This window comes from Pectinophora gossypiella, chromosome 8 (genome assembly GCF_024362695.1).
Source record: "Pectinophora gossypiella chromosome 8, ilPecGoss1.1, whole genome shotgun sequence".
In the NCBI taxonomy this organism is placed as follows: domain Eukaryota; kingdom Metazoa; phylum Arthropoda; class Insecta; order Lepidoptera; family Gelechiidae; genus Pectinophora; species Pectinophora gossypiella.
The window spans coordinates 16,175,967-16,193,791 of NC_065411.1; the positions used below are offsets into that span (position 1 = coordinate 16,175,967).

The 17,825-nt window shown below is 37.5% G+C and overlaps 2 protein-coding genes across 3 annotated transcripts in view; one reads left to right on the top strand and one right to left on the bottom strand.

The window, feature by feature from the left end:
• The window catches only part of LOC126369198 (uncharacterized), a 456,612-nt gene that overhangs the window by 302,067 nt on the left and 136,720 nt on the right, over nt 1-17,825 (bottom strand). The gene's annotated exons all lie outside the window — the stretch shown is intronic.
• Nucleotides 101-16,926, top strand: LOC126369240 (senecionine N-oxygenase). 2 transcript variants are annotated; one of them, XM_050013580.1, is made up of 8 exons: nt 101-260; nt 5,921-6,119; nt 9,215-9,353; nt 9,702-9,885; nt 10,263-10,538; nt 10,795-10,958; nt 11,416-11,559; nt 15,964-16,926. In XM_050013580.1, the coding sequence occupies exons 2-8, from the start codon at nt 5,923-5,925 to the stop codon at nt 16,153-16,155; spliced, it is 1,296 nt and encodes a 431-aa protein (XP_049869537.1). In that variant the 5' UTR covers nt 101-260; nt 5,921-5,922; the 3' UTR covers nt 16,156-16,926. The 2 variants fall into 2 exon arrangements, with proteins under 2 accessions (XP_049869537.1, XP_049869538.1); XM_050013581.1 differs by lacking the exon at nt 15,964-16,926 and adding an exon at nt 12,592-12,974.

Here is a 17,825-nt window from a genome sequence, read left to right on the forward strand (position 1 = left end):
AAAAAGAAATGTAAAGAAAAGTCGAATATCGTGAAAAATACATGCCATTGAAATGAGACGTTGCGACGCTGCGTTTGCGCATATAACCCGGAGTCGATCCCCGCTGATCGCATTTGGTGACCAATCGTCCTCTAGTCAACACTAGCTACTTAAAAAAAATATATAATTTATTAATACCCACAATCTACCAGAAATTGTTGTGTGAAGTGCTGTGAAAAAAATCAATTTTAAAGTTCTTGGAAAAAAATATTATATCGCAGGTGAGTGTTATTAAAAAAATCAAGTGCAATGAAAAGTAATGAAATGTTTATACGTAAATAAAATACAACAATTTGTAGTATAGGCATTAAAAATAATTTATTTTAACGGTTGCATTCCGTCATTGTCGCGTAAAAATCCAATAAGTACTATAATATAAAAAAAAAAACAAAATAAACCTAATTCTTGTAATCCTATTAAATCAACGTGCAAAATTAACCCTTTCACGGACAGAGACCATGGGTCATTGATGGTTCATAACAGGTAGTACGACAACTTGGAATCGGAACGTCATTAGACGTTCTGTCCTTGAAAGTGTTAATTCATACTCTTAAAACTTAGCAATCCATTTGCATAGATCTCTTATAACTGGATCCTTATATTTTAATCGCTCTTTTAGTTCCATTGATAACCTCATGCGTAAGTACACGACATACCTAATATTCAAAGATATCTAAATAAATTCCCGTCTCGGGCTAGTTAGATAGAATTCCGTGCCGATGCCCTGGTACAGTTTGAAGAACGCTTGAGTCTCAGTGTGAGATCGCAGGTTCAAATCCATCACAGGCCTACACCTACGATTTTCGAAATCATTTTTCGAATTCATGTTTGTATCATAAATGATTATCACGTGCTCAGCGGTGACGGACAACGTCGTGAGAAACCCCACATGCTTACCCGAGAAATACGTTTCGAAGGTATGTGACCTATACCTAGCATGGGATTAACTGTCTGAGAACAGATATTAGGCAGCTAAATTACTCAATTGTATATCAATATTTTATGTTTATTTTTATTTTTTTTTAAAGAACGTCTAGGGCCCTGTGCCGAGGTTTTTCTTGCAGCTTCTTTTCCCCGGCTATACAGGTTGTGAGAAGCTGCAGTAGTTTTAGGCGGATGAGACGTTCGTTATGTAAAAATTGACGATTCAAAGTGTAACTATGTTACCTACTGAATAAAGATATTTTTGAATTTGAATTTGAATTTGACCTGTATTGAGCTGGTTTTCCATTCGCGGGTTGGAAGGTCAGATAGTCGCTTCTGTAAAAAACCGGACCTGTTAAATCTTCAGGTTAGGTAAGCGGCACTTACGATAGGGATAACGTAAGGAAGATTATATATAATATCATGTCACTTGAATATATTTTTAAAATGCAAAAAAATATGTACGTTAAGGCTTTTAAAGCCGCAGTCTAATATTTAATGTTTGATTGCATCTGTATAGTAATTTAATTAATATTGAAAATAATTATGATCTTACAATATTAAGAGCGATAATTAATTGAAACTCTGTATGGAACTATGATTTCTGCAATAAAACAACTTATTTATTTATTTTTAATTTTATTAGGGTCCTTTGATTATCCTCCAGTTTTCCGCACAGTTTATATAGACTGAAACCTCTTTTTATCGCGGAATATTAAAATTATCGCGTAACTAGATGGCTAGTTTCATCATTATCATCAATCTAAAGATATTCACGATTTTGAAACATTACCCAAACACTCGTCTTTCGTCAATCATCTGATATTAGATGTCAATAACCTGACCTACAAACTTGATAGTTAAAACATGAAACTGCTCTCATACAAAACTCGAAAAATAATAAATGTTTAAAACTGTATCTAAGTCCTTCCATTTTTAATAATGGCTAAAAAATAAACGTTTTACTCACTTCCACTGGCACGTCTGTTTTAAAAATGGTAACGTTAAAAGCCTACCTATATTTAGTGCACAAAAAAAACATAAGAAATTAAAAACAAAAATGTCACGTGAGTGAATGTCTTGAGGCAACTTACCTGAGAAAGGCGTTTTGGTCTCATCTGTAATGGACTGGTTAAAAAATCGGACCTGACAAATCTTCAGGTTAGGTGAGCGGACCTTGTGATAAAAATATTTTTGTGATATGTGCTTCCAATGGGATTCGGACCCGCGACTATTTAGACCCATTTTCCAAAGCAATTCCATGTCCATTGGAGTGGGCAGACTGAACAACTATTTGAAAAAGAAAAGCAACCAGTGTTTTTACTACGCAAACATTCCCACTTTGGGAACATTCCCGAGAAAGCGGCACTTCACTAGTTGGCAGCATATCGCCCAAATACTCGTCGATAGTTCGTGCTCCACGTAAAAGGGGCTTAGCATATTGATGTGGTTTTATTCAACAAAACCCCCTTCAGGACCCGGATACCGAACCCGCCGGCGCGGCATAGTCGACGACTTCCCGCAATCAGCGCTTATCGCTATCGGTCCACTAGGGCCGATTAATTCTTTCATTATATTTTTCCTCTCAGACGACGCCTTGAGGTGAAGTTCGCGCCCAACTGTGCACCCACAAGCCTGTTGTCTTAAACGTTGTACCGGGTGAGAGCCTTCAGCGCTCCCCATTTGTCCGGCCAAGTAGTTACTGCAGCAAATCTACATAAAGTCGCGTCAAAAAAAATAAAAAAACCGATATGTAGTTTAGTAAAATTGAGACCAAAAAATTTCCCTGGATTGAAATTAGCGAGTCTATTGCGAGGTTTTCTTAACCGCTAAAAGGCGCTTTCGTGTTATTCGATTTCGCTGTAGAACGACAATGTTAGTAACATTTGAGGGCTCTCACCTTCTACAAAAATTAAGACAACAACCCTGAAGGCACCCAGTTCGTCATAGATATATCCATTCACAGTATCACATCCCTTTCTTGGGTTTATCGCGCCTGGATACTTGTACCGGTACAAACAAACAAACCAATAACAAATGGCATAGATAACGCCCTACGAAACTGGATTGCGCCAGAAACGTTGATAAACGTCGATGTAGAATATTATGTGTATCCGTACTGTTTTCGGACCGTAAGCGGTTCGGACCGCGGGGCGAATCGACTGGTAATGCACTTTTTGAATAGGTCGTTGCGCACCTCTATAGTTGGAGTTGTGCGAGAATTGCCCTAAGTATCTTTTAAAATGGGTCGAACGATTCGGACCACGAGCTAAAATTAAATTTACTTAAGTAAATAATTCACTATCTAAACCTACTGCAGCAAAACGGCGCCAAACAATCGATTTATAAAATACTGTTGGTTGATTAGTACCGTGGTCCGAACCGCTTGCGGTCCGAATCGACTAACGACCCCTTGTGACCCAAGGGATTTAGGTACGGGATTTACATTATGTAGTACGTATGTATGCAGTACTATTTATTTTTTATTATATTTTCGCGCCTAACTACCCAGTTAGGCCTTGGGTACCGGGTGAGAGCCCTCGGAGCTCCCTAGTTGTCCGGCCAAGTAGTTAATGTCATTTGCGGCAAAGCTACAATAAGTCACGTCAAAAAAATGCAGTACTAAAAGTGTTTTAGCTCCCGTCACTTCTTAGTCTACGTACAATAATAATTAGTACTCTACTGAGTCTGCAGTTTGGTGAATGGAGAGGTCAACTTAAGTCATGGAAAGTCATTGACTTATAGATATGTAGTCGTTCTTCTTAGAAAACGTTAGAATGCAAGTTTTCTGTCTCCCGTGTCCCGTGCAGTGGTTAAAGCGCTGGTCTCACGATCCGGAGGTCCCGGATTAGAATCCTAGTATGGACATGACCATAAAAATCACTGTGATCCCTAGTTTTGTTAGGATATTGCAAGATGATCACACGATTGTAAGAAAATAAGATTATCCGTGCTTCGGAGAGGAAGGGAGGGGTCTGTCAGTTTTCTCTGACGTAAATCTCGTAAAATTATGTCTGCGTGATTGTATCTAATTACTGCCTTACATTTTAAATGGTTTATGAATAGGTAACTAAACGCATAAACGGATTGGAAGATTTTATAATAGTCGAGCTGAGCTTCCGTTTATTGTGAATGGAAACATTGCATTCTGATATTATGCTTACTTTACATAAATTATTGTGTTTGACGTAAGTACCTTCTTGATTAAAACATAATACCTACCTGCCTAGATGCCGCGATGTGTTACTGGCCGTATTAGTTAGTTGATAGCTTTATTTGAATTTGTATTAAGTACTATATTTTTTTGAAGGAGGACATTAGGGCACTATTTAAGTTGCAATAGGCTTTTTTATTAAAAATTTAGTACAGGTAATGACTAATGATGACGAAATTATATTAAGTTTAGTCTAATTGAAATGAATGTGAGACTACTGCACAAACTAAAGTTATCTAAACAAGGCGTAGTCGATTTTATAGTAACTAATGAAGTTATGTTATGAGCTTATGAGTGCATTTACGTAGGTAGGTATTTAACTTTATAACAAATTATATTTCATACTATTTCAATACTCATCATCATCATCATCAGCCCATTAACTTCCTCACTGCTGGGGCACGGGCCTTCCCTATGGATGGATAGGGAGATCGGGCCTTAAACCATCACGCGGGCCCAGTGCGGATTGACGGTTATTAACGACTGCTAATGCAGCCGAGACCAACGGCTTAACGTGCCTTCCGAAGCACGGAGGAGCTCGAGATGAAAACTTTTTTTTTGTGGTCACCCATCCTATGACCGGCCTTTGCGAAAGTTGCTTAACTTCAACAATCGCAAACCGAGCGCGTTCACCGCTGCGCCGCCACCGAGCTCCTCATTTCAATACTATCACAACTTAATGGATTATTTTAGCATTCCGTTGATTGCTTTTGTGATAAAGTAGGTAGTTACCAGAAATTAATTTTATTTTTATGGACCTATAAGTAGAATTTGTCATAATGTCATTACAGACATAATAATTGGGGTCACGAAACTCATGTTTTTTTTTCATCCGATAAGTGTTACCAAGGTTCCAGAAATTGGAGACGCTCTTATCATAATGTTTTTCGTATTTTTGCAATAATATTTGTACACGAAACGTGGAAAAGTATCAATTAGGAAGTCAACTATTAACCTCAGTTTACAACGTTGTTCTTTCAATGAGTGTTTATAAAATATGATTAAGTACGTATATGTTGTAAATTGTCACTGTGGAGCTTGGTGGCGCAGCGGTAAACGCGCTCGGTCTGAGATTGTTGAAGTTATGCAACTTTCGCAAAGGCCGGCCATAGGATGGGTGACCACAAAAAAAAAGTTTTCATCTCGAGCTCCTCCGTGCTTCGGAAGGCACGTTAAGCCGTTGGTCCCGGCTGCATTAGCAGTCGTTAATAACCACCAATCCGCACTGGGCCCGCGTGGTGGTTTAAGGCCCGATCTCCCTATCCATCCATAGGGAAGGCCCGTGTCCCAGCAGTGGGGACGTTAATGGGCTGGTGATGAAATTGTCACTGTAGTCCTGTAGTTCATCGAGTTGCTTCTCAAACGCGGAGCGCCGGTTCGAACCCCAGTACTGGACTTGCAACAATGAGTTATTTAACATAGTTACTACCACGTGGGCCTAACTGAAAGCTCGGTCAGGTACTTAGGTCATCTTGCGATGGATGTATGTATATCTGACAACCCCAGTTGGGATGTAGCCGTTAGCTTATGTTCTATTTGGATTTAACGACAGAGTAAAGAAATGAGCAAAAAGCGCCATCAGCACTGTCTTAAAATTTCTAATTCTCAACGATAAAACAAACAATGGCTTATTGTTATAATTTCCCATGATTCTTGCTCATGCAGAACGCTCGAGTACCAGGCGTCCAGAAATAGCGAAGAGATCGTTTGAACTAACGAACTGAATTCCTTTCTCACCTTTAGGAATGGCTCGAGTGTGCATCATCGGAGCTGGTGCGGCTGGGCTCTGCGCAGCTCGTCATCTCCTGGTAGAACCTTGCGTCAGTCAAGTGGACATTTTGGAGCAAGCTGGTCAACTTGGCGGGACCTGGGTTTATACGGAGAACACTGGCTACGATGACTTTGGACTCCCTATCCACACCAGCATGTACAAGAGTTTAAGGTGAGAAAAATGTTGGTGACGTATATGGTGGTACCGTTTTAGTAAGACAGTTTATTGTTCTTTTAAAATTCAAACCCTATTGTTTAACTATTGTGTCAGGAAATCTCAACCTGACATTACAGTAAAATCCTCTTTTGAAAAATCACTCTCACTCAAACCAATCAATCAAACCACGATTTCTTCCAATGAGGGAACATCCAGGCTTCATTCCCAAAAAAATACAGATGGCACTGTACAGATTTGCCTTCGTTTATACTTCTAATTTCATAGATAACAGACATATGCATTTTTTGGGTATAAATGTTGACCCTTGTCATTACACCCAGCCACAACACATCTCCACCTATTATTATTCTGATCAAAATAAAGATAAAGAGTTTAGATAGCAACATAATTCTATACATGGCTTTGCCATTAGATAATATTTTTGAATAATTATATATCACATATACGTAGTACCTATTGTATTTGAGCATAGGTTTTATCTCTAAATATTGCATACCTAAAGCACGTGTCGAGAGCACGTTTAAAATCTATAAACAAGAAAATAGATATTTCTAAAATTCTATTATTATCAATTATTATTAATTTTATTATCTGAAATTCTTCCGAATGTTAGTTGTGTGTTAGATATCCGTGATTGTATGTTGTGGCCGTGTTAAGCAAATCTCAGGAGAAATTGGCATACGACCATGGCTATCTCCTAAACATCACTATTCGGAAGAATTTTCAAGGAATTATGTACCTACCTATTTTCTACATTCCGTTTCTTTATTATATTCCGTAGTTCGTTTTTAGTTTATAAACTTATATTTTTAAATTGAAATATTTTTCTTGAAGCGTCATTAGTAACAAGTTTACGCCACCTACAAGAGACGCTGTGGGTCGGGGGCTATCTCACCATCTCGAACGAGATCGTTCTAGAGTAAACGCTTGTAACTTATGAATTCCTACTACTTGTATATCTCGCGTTGCATGACCTAATTTAAGTTTAATCACGTTTGAAATGTCACTCGTGGTGAGATTGTCCGTAATTTCTCTTTATTGCTCAATCAACTTGTTATAAAGGTCAAAAATGACGATATCTTCATTAATTGATTAGAAATAAATCGTAAAGCATAGGTTACAAATCTCTGATTTATCGCGAAGTAAAGTTCATTCCCAGATAAAGAAATGTACCTACTCCATTGCACACATTATACTTACAGTATATAATAATACTACGAAGTTCCTACTGCAAGAGCATTTCATTTAAGCTGATGATTTTACAAACATAAAAAAAATATACGGTCAAATTGAGAACCTCCTCCTTTTTTGAAGTCGGTAAAAAGACAAGTCACTTGTTTTGTGATAATTATTATTATCTAAATTTTTTATCGGTGAAACATTGAATTGTAAACCCACAGAAGTGAACTATGCTAAAATATTATAATATATACTCATTCATAATTAGGACTCAAACGAAAGTACCTGTTAAGTGATGTTTGATTCCAATTATGCGACGGTGTCAACCGAAGACGATTACATATTTACTTGCAGCAGTACATGAGCAATTGTTGCTCATTGTTGCAAAGATATGAAAATCAGCTTTGTGGCACTCCCTCAATATCGGAGTGTCACAACATATTGCTGAGCTGACGTCCCTTTTTAGAAATAAGTTTGTAATTACTATGTTCACCCCTACCTACGTACTTATATCTAAAATAAATGATTTCTAAATGATTTCTAGATGACATTTTACAACGCCATCTGTATTTTATTTGGGGGCCTGGAAAGTATAGTTGTCAAATACCTGCGCACACGTTCGCGCTTGTATATTTTTTATTACTAAAGAGCCAATGAAGAGTCAATGAAGCAGGAGCTTCCCAACTAACTTCTTATTTACCAGGGACAGTTTAATTTTGATAGTTTTTTCTTTTGTAGGAATAGTTTTTTATTTTATATAAAATCAGAAATATCTTCAGTGCAAATAAATATTTCGAAAAAAAAGTTAGTTTGTTTCCCCTATTCCCAGTAGTCTTACCAGTTGAACGACTGGGAATTTCCTTCTCAATAGCCTTAAGTACTGAATAGTAAGACTTGGCTATGTTAAAAAGAAAACTGGTTTTGCGTCACTCAATATGTTTGCGATTTTCAATGAAATAAAAACTACCCCTACCGTGGTAAACAATAAGTGAAACTTTTCATTGACTGCATTATAATGTACCCATCATTAATTTAATTGTCAATAAAAACGAATCGATTGAAGCATATATCTATCAATATATTATCCGTTATCATGCACACGGATTCCACGTGGTTCAAGGTAGTGATCGATTTATCTGAAGTATTTATTGGCAGTTATTGTTGCCTGATGGTCAATAAGTTGATAAAATTAACAAACAACAAAAGGTCAGAAGTTTAGTAACAGTATGAGAAATGTTCCTAAGAATATATAAAGCTATTTTTGATAAGAATATTTCAAATGATTACAACTTTGTAATGAGTAACGCAAGTCGATGCCAATGCCCGGTTCCATAAAATTTGGTTGCTATCGACGTTATCAATCTTTTTTAAACAATGATTTAATGTGTACAAGTACCTAAACATACGAGTGTTATAGGCACCTTTCCACCGCGGACGATTAGGAGGTTTATTTGACTACTAGGTCGAAGCTTATGACCCTTTTCTGACTTTTATTTTCTTTTATGTATTGACAATAACATGTACATGTAGAATACCTAAATGGTCAGCAGAGCTGTGGTAGCTGGATGAACTCTTTACTCACACATCCTAACACCGGCTTAGGTCTTAAGATGTTTTCTTTCACCGTTGAGCACAATGATAATCATTGCAAAACATGAATTCGAAAACAAATTCGAAAATCATAGATTTGGATGATTATCACTGTGCAGCACTGAAAGATCATCGTGAGGAATCCCTCATTCCCGAAAAAAATGTTTTCGAAGGTATGTGACTTAACCTGTAAGAGTCGCTGCAGGCCAGATTTATGAAAACTCTTCAGGTTAGGTGAGCTACAATCACATGATCAAGAATTATCATTTAGGATATCCAAATACATCGATTCAAATACTTACTGAACATATTTTTTCCAGGACTAACCTCCCGAAAGAGATCATGGGGTTCCCTGATTTCCCGATACCTGAGAGCGAGAAGTCCTACCTACCAGCTAAGGATATGCTGGCCTTCCTCCAGATGTACTCTGACAAACACGGAGTCACAGAACACATTAAGGTAATCAATCACTCACAATCATTGACACACAAAAAATATTCCGAATCGGGATAGACAATCACTCATACGGACACAACCGTTTACTGACAGCATAGAATAATACTACGTATATAACGGACAATCTTCGCTCGCACCAATTCATATCGTTACCCCGATAGATTATCCTGCTAGAAAATAAAGATACAGAAGATAGATAAAGAAAGAGAACAATAGGCGGCTTCTTCTGGACAACTTTTGGGTACAGGAGAAGCACTTTTAAGTATCTATCATTTCTACATAAAAATTTTATAAAGATATCCTTATTTCTGTCTTTGAAACATCCAGATAACAACAATAAATTAATTCCAGTTCAAGCATCACGTCCAGCTGGTGATCCCCAAGCAGACGGAATCAGGAGAGCTGTGGAATGTCTCCTTCAAGGACCTGACTACTGGAGTGTCGGAGACCAGGGAATATGACTACATGTTTGTCTGCAACGGCCACTACAACACTCCGTTCATACCTGATATACCTGGACTTAAAACTTTTGAAGGTGTGTATAATTCTGCTTTTATGAGCTATGTTAGAGACATATGGCGGCTCACTCTTATTACCCCGACACCTGGATTGACCTCTCACTCAGCCCACACGAGAGTAGATTAGGTTATTTATTTATTCACTTCATTCATACTTCTGTTACAAAATTTAGTTAGGTTTGTGTCGATGCACAAGAATTAGCCATAGAATAAGGAATAATATACGTATAGAACGGCAACTCTCCGTTCCCCAGCGGCTGAGTTAGGTTTATCTCACCGCATATACTAACTATATGGGACATAACATGAAAAATAAACAGTAAAGGTGACAGACCATTCAAAAGTCCTTTGAAACTTTTGTAAAACTTTCAACAAGATGCCATTTCACCCACAGGTGACGTGATGCATAGCCACGACTACCGCGTCCCGGAAATCTTCACCGGCAAGAAAGTTTTAGTCATCGGAGCCGGTCCATCAGGCATGGACATCGCCCTGGAGGTCACCAGCGTCTCCACCAAGGTCATCTTGAGTCACCACCTGAAGGAACAACCTAAGACCGTGTTCCCCGAGAACTTGATTCAGAAACCTGATGTCGTCAAACTTGAAGGGGGAAAGGCTTTCTTTCAAGATGGCGCTGTTGAAGAAGTGGATGTTGTTTTCCTTTGCACGGGTAAGTTTTAAAATATTACTTTTAATTTTCTTGTAAATGCCACGAAGGGAAACGAAAGCTTTTCTCAAAAAAGAAAGAAATACTGAATACTGCTGACAAACTTATATAAAGCGCAGGTATTTAATCAAACTCTAATATATGATATTGTTTATAAGAAAGAAAGTCCCTATTGTTCAATACTATAAACCGACAGTGGTCTAACAACACGCTGCGAGTACCTAGACTATGTCTTCTAAGTGTCATTTTTTTTTTCCAGGCTACCTGTACAACTTCCCATTCCTCCACGAATCCTGTGAGATCGTGGTTGAAGACAACTGCGTCGAGCCCCTCTACAAGCACCTGGTCAACATCAACCATCCCAGCATGTGCTTCATCGGCGTGCCTTACTACGTCTGCGCCTTCTCCATGTTTGATCTTCAGGTGAGTTTTTTTTTTACTTCGCTTATATTTGTCTTGAATGGCATGGAATTAAATTAAATAAAAGTAGAAAAGAAAAAAGAGAGAAAAAAAGCACTGCATGCCTCCTCATCACGTAGGTTAGCTAGAAGAAATTTCTTTCTTAGAGATAAGCTTACCTGGACTGTGTATTTTCTTCGTATGTTTCTCTTGTCTGTTCTATTGTGTACAAAATAGAAAGAAAGAGAGCTAAAGAAAAAAGAAGAAGAGATTCGGGACAAAAAGAAATAAACGTGGATGGGAACCACGCTCTGCTCAAGACTTTCACTGAGATGATTATGTTAATGACAAACAGTAAAGGAAGAAAAATACGGAATTGTACTATTCCAAGGCATGTTTCAACATAAACAGTTGGGCATATTATTGGCTGTTTTTGTAAGATATGTACAGCTTTTGAAATTAACCCGTTTAATATCCCTAGGTCCGCTACTACGTGAGGTCAATGAACGGCACCTTCAGCCTACCTACCCGGGAACAGATGGTCGAGCACTGGGAGGAGGAGAAGCAAGACCGAGCGGCCCGCGGATACACCAAGCGACAAGCGCATATGATGGGGCCTGATCAGGTATTTATTTTGCATTCCACCCTTGGCAAATTGACCGCTCCTATAGCTAAAGTAAAGTAATGAAATGAAGATGAAATGCCACATGGTTGCAATATATCCCATCACTAATTTAAGAGCCACCCTCTTGTCGGTGTAGCATTCCCCATGCTACTTTTTTGGAAAAAACAGGGCAGTGGTTTCCCTCTTAACTCTTTCCTTCCGCCCCGCAGTATTCTGTCTGACGCAAGTGAGATGGCTCCTAGAGTAGTCTATTTCAAAGCCATACTAAGACTCCCTGTCCGACTCGTATCACTTGAAACAAAGTAATCGTTTTCCTGTTATGGTTTGATTCGACTCAGCTGTTTAATATATTGATAAACATTTTGCCGACCTTAACGCAAACCTTTTGTCTGAACCCAAAACTAACTAACAATTCGCGCACAATTCATGTAGTCAAAAAATTTCGTACATTAACATAAACATTATCGAACCTACGATTTAACTTGCAATATCTGGTAAAGGCCAAACATACAAGATTGCAAACAGCTTAATTATCATAAGTACGTACATAGATTAGAGATACCTGCAAAAACGTACCTTATAAAGACAAGACTACTGCAACTATTCCCTTAATACTGGACCCTACAATGTCAACTAGGCCATTAATACCAGTAAGAACTTGCAAAGCGAATGCGTTTCCTTCCTGTATTTTAATATGAGCTCATTTTAAAAGTACAAGAAGACGTATAATGCCTTGCTTTTCTTCGGTAATTACATTATTTTAAACTCTAAATCATATTTTTTGCATTTCGTTTTAATTTTAGAAGTTTAGAGTTAATTTTATTTCTAACAATTACCCAATGTCTATTACTGTGTCTATTACACTCTCACATCATTCCAAAAACTTGCATTGTAAGGATAAGAAACTTTACTATCAAAATATCTTTTAACAAAAATAACTGGATGTCACACAGGTATCACAGTCACTCGAAAATGTAGCTAAAATCCCAAGGCAAGTTAAAATGAGCTCTATAATTCCTAACCTCCAAACAGGCGGACTATTACGTCACTTTGGCAGAGGAGTCCGGAGCCTCTCCTCTTCCTGCTGTCTTCACCAAAGTCCACAACGACAGTAGCCAGAAGTTCCTAGACGATCTAACGCACTATAGGGACGACATTTACCGCATTATTGACGATGACAACTTTGTTTGCTTCGCAAGTGCCTAAAGGCGCTATTCTCGGTCCAATATTATTCAGTTTATACATATCTTCATATTACTTTTTATGTATAAGTACTTAATTTGTACAAAATTGTCAACGTGTTTTAAGTGACATTATGTAGTATTAATAATTATCATATGAATGTAATCATAATAAGAGGTTTAGTTGAATGGAATAGGGTAGAAATAACGAAATAAATATTTTTTGATAATAAATTATTTATTGAACCCTCAATTGTGAAACAAAATGAAAACTAAAATACTCATTACAATTTAACTTAAATAATCAAAAATATAAATTGTCCACTTACTTATGTCCAAAAAGAGAATAGATGCAAATTCTGATTATGATGGGATTCGAACCCGTATCTGTTGTGAAATCGGGATGAGCATGTTAGTTAACCATTACTCCATCACTCCAGTTACTCGACTCATACCCGTCAACATTATCTCAATTCAACATATCCATGGTCAATTTTCTGGGTCTCTCTCCATCTCATTACTGGGCGTGGCTGGGCGTGGCGGGTTCCTCACGGTACCCCAGGATAGTATGCAATTTTCTATGAATCTGCTACTTTGTGGGACCTTTAACATGTTCCCTCCAAGAAATCTAAATAGGTACCTACTTTGTTAAATATGCTTCACGGGTAGTCACATATCCTCGACGTTTTAAACTTACCTTCTACATTGCTCTGCGGGTTAAGTTGTGCCGTTGTTGGTAATATACACGTAACAGCAGCAGCATACTATGAATAAGTGAATATCAAGGTTCATTACACCCAAGGACTTACTTATTTGTGCCTTTTCATTTTATCACCCTTATAGAGGAGGTGTTGTATTCGTTTCAAATCTTCAGGTGGGTCTGCATGACAACCGCGCCGCGTGCGGCGCGGATTATATTGAGTGCTTCGACCAATAGCCGTTTGACGTTCATCTACGTAGATAGAATTCGTATCGTTTATTGGTCCAAGCGCTCGATATAAGTCGCGCCGCGCGCGGCGCGGTTGTCATGCAGTTCCGGCTGGCTTGATTTTGGATTCTTTAAAAATATAAGTTCCTAGTTACAGTTTTCTGTCAGTGTCTGTCAATTTAACTTATGTATGTTTATGTAGGTCACTAACCTACACTTAGTGACAGATATATAAGTGCTTACGACGGGTAATTTTATTGTTGCATTATCTCTTATTTATATAGGTAGCATATTTAAGTGTGGGGTCTTATAAGCACATACCTATATAATTTTTAAAATATCACTTTTCTGATAAACTAATCATAGTAGGGATCGTAATAAAATACACAGAATTTAATTTATTTATTAGTAGCATACATAAAAAATGCCTTATATTATAAAAATACATAACTTAGACTAAATGCACTTACTCTTGCTTAATAACGTGAATTTATCTAATTTTATATTTGGTTAAAAATATATAAAGTACCAGGCGTTCATAACCGCAGTGGACACTTTGGAATTGCGAAAATTCACTATACAACGCTCAGCACGTCTTGATTCTTTCACCACCGAGTAAGGACTGCAACCTTATAGACCTACTTATTGGCTGGCTATAAGTAATTTATGTTTATACACTTGACAACTTATCGGGTTATCATACTGTTTGCCTTGAAATGGTTCTGTGTACTGTCGACATCCGATGTTTTCATTCGCATGATATTCGATTTCTGCAACGTTAATCCTAGTTAGATTTCGTGTCAATTTATAATTGGTTTCACAGTCTATTACAACATAGTACAGTCATGAGCAATATAATGTATCCACTTTAGGACTCTGTCGCGCTAACATTTTTGACATTTAGTGAGATTTACAGTGCAATTTGTTAAAAAAAATCATGTGACATGGTACCAAAGTGTACGGATATTGATGCTCGTGACCGTACCACGCATGTATACCCGAAGGCGTAAGCAGAGGTGTATAGTAAATACACTTACCCCTCGCCAGCTATGCTTAAGTCCGATTGGGGACACGGCTATTGCCATTAATCGGGCACAAATCCTGGAAACCACGTGACATCAGTTATCTATGTTCCAAACATTAATTCAAACTCATTGAATTCATTAATTCAAACTCATTGAATTTACGTAATTCACGCGTTCTTCGAACAAGGCTATTATGGATTCATCCTCTTTGAGGGACTTTCCATGCTATGTTCCCCAAAAACAATACAGGGTGTTAGTGACACCGTAACGAATGCTGAGGGGGATAATTCAGACCATGATTCGGAGTTGATATCTAGTGGAATTTCCTGTCGGAAAATTCAGAAATTTTTTTTAATTATTTTTAGTTTCATACTTTTGCGATGAAAAATTCCACTTGATATCAACTTAGAATCATGGTCTAAATCATCCCTCAAAGTTTTTGTTACGGTGTCACTAACACCCCGTTATACTTAGTTGGCGCTGTCAAGATTTAACAAAACCTATTTTCTCATTACTCGGGTACTTACATAAATTATTCAAAAATACAATGTGAGTAATGTTAGAAACATTATTTTAAAAGAAAGAAAGAAACATTTATTACTTCCGGACACCACACACACAAACAGACAGGTACATTACAAAAAAATATTAAAATTAATTGTTGCTTGATATTTGGATCACATTATGATTTATCTTGCTACCTATAGATATTGCTTCTCTTTATTTTGATCAGAATAATATAATGTGTGGAAGATGTAATTGTGTCTGAGTGTAATATAAAGCGAGCAAAAGGTCATCAATTACAAAGTCATCAAGTCCAAAAAGATGCAAATATCTGTTATTCATAAAAATAGCAACGTTGGATAATTTTTACAGCGCCATCTATAGATATTTTTTTTGAGGAACACGGTTCCTCATTATGTCTACATACACTTTTTATTTTTTGTTCACCATTTAACATACATACATACATAAACTCACGCCTATTTCCGACCGGGGTAAGCAGAGACTATAGAATTCCATTTGCTTCGATCCTGACACACTTCTCTTGCTTCCTCCACATTCATCAATCGCTTCATACACGCACGCCGGACCACCACCATTATAAACCACCACCATTTAAAACGTTTTTAATTTTAAAAATTTGAATTTAGAAACCTTATTATACCTACAGTATAATCTTTTTTTTCTTAACTCTTAACAATCATAAATCGTCATCAGTATTTGGAAGTAAGTTCACTTCTTCTAACTCCTTTTTCTCTTGTTACAGGAGAAGTACTACGCGTCTCTCGCAGAGGAAGCAGGCACGAAAACCTTACCGTCGGTCCTTACCAAGATCCGTGAAGAGAGTTCCATCAGGTTCCTTCACAACCTGAAACACTACCGACAGGACATCTACAAGATAATCGATGATGACACTTACGAAATCATTAGTAATGGCACGAGGGAAATACTTTGTTGACCTTACAAAGGTAACACGAGTTGCTGGGAGTTGGTTGGAAAACGTGACTTGCAGTTTCAAAAAAAAAATTATCATGTTCTTTTTCATCGTCGTGACATTATTAGATATTATTTCATTTCTATATCGCCCTCTTCTAGTAGTAGATGTGATTTTCCCCCTTCCCCCGCCGAGTCTTTAAAACACGTAAGCGCCATTTTGAAAAAAACATACATGGATATAATTTTTTCTTCACCCCCATTCTATCGAGTCTTTAGCCTTAAGTAACCGTAAGCCGCTAAGGAGTAGGAATGAGAATGCACAGACTGTCTCGCTCACATTTACCTTTAAGCTGCACACAGAATGATTTTTATATGAAATGTCCGGGGTGTGTCATTACATCAATCATAATAAATTATAATTATAAAAAGTACAAAAAATAAAATGTGAATTATGTCTTCCAATTCGATTTCCAGCTTAGTTATAAGAGTAGAATAAGCCGTAGATAGGGTAGATAAATTAATAGATTTAAGTAGAAAATAGGTACGAAAAATTCATTGAAAAACCAAAATGGCGGAAATATTTCAAGATTTTTGTTAATTTGCTCAAAATCAAGAGATCTGTGGCGAAAATAATGTACCATAAGTTCCATATTAATCTTTAGCCTATTATTGTTTAAGATTTTATTTATTATGACATTGACAGTAGATATACGTAGTTAATTTTAGACAATTATTAATATACTGTACCTATCAATAATAATATTATGAATAAAACAATTCTGGATAATCATAACGTATGTGTGTTTTTTATTACATATTATATTAAAGGGTTCTTTACATACATACATAAACTCACGCCCATGTTCCCCGAAGGGGCGGGCAGAACCACAAATAATCAGAAGACTCTTTGCAGCCACTTTTGATACATAGTCCCAAGATGGATAATGATGAACCGTATGGTGGTAGGGGATCAGCCTATCGCTTATATAGATTCATCATTTTTGGTAGGACGCTTTCCTTTGTCGGTTTTTACGACATGCACGGGAGGAGAGGCAGCAAAAAAGAAGGTTCCTTTTTTTGCAAAAACAAGATGAATTGGTTATAAGTATACTTAGGTGGACAAGTAAGGGGTAGTCGAGACAATGATGGGTTTATTTACAGAAAAACGTATATACTATTTCCTCTTACGTAAGATAAGTACGTATATAATGAAAGGTAGGTTATTTGATTGAGTAGCCGTCTTCGGATACGTTACCTCGACCATTCAAAAATAAAACATAAACAGCCTATATACTTCCCACCGCTGGGCACAGACCTCACCTCAATCAACCGGAAGGGGTATGGAGCATACTCTATCCCGCTGCTACACGGCGGGTGGAGGTATTTTTACGGCAAATAGCCGAAACGGCAGAACGTGCCCACCAAAGCACGGAATAATCTTACCTACTTTTTCGGACAATCAAGCTTGCAAAGTCCTTACCAAATAAAGGCTAGTCTCGGACAGTCGGGAATCGAACACGGACCTCCAGATCTTGAGCCTCGTGCTATAATCACTATACTACCGAGATCAACATACCTAATAGGATATTATTGTATGTATTTTTTACACTCGTTAAAAAGATCACACCCCGATACCAACCACGCCAGTGTGGGTAACGATTCAGCACTTATGGCTATCGACCCACTAGGTTC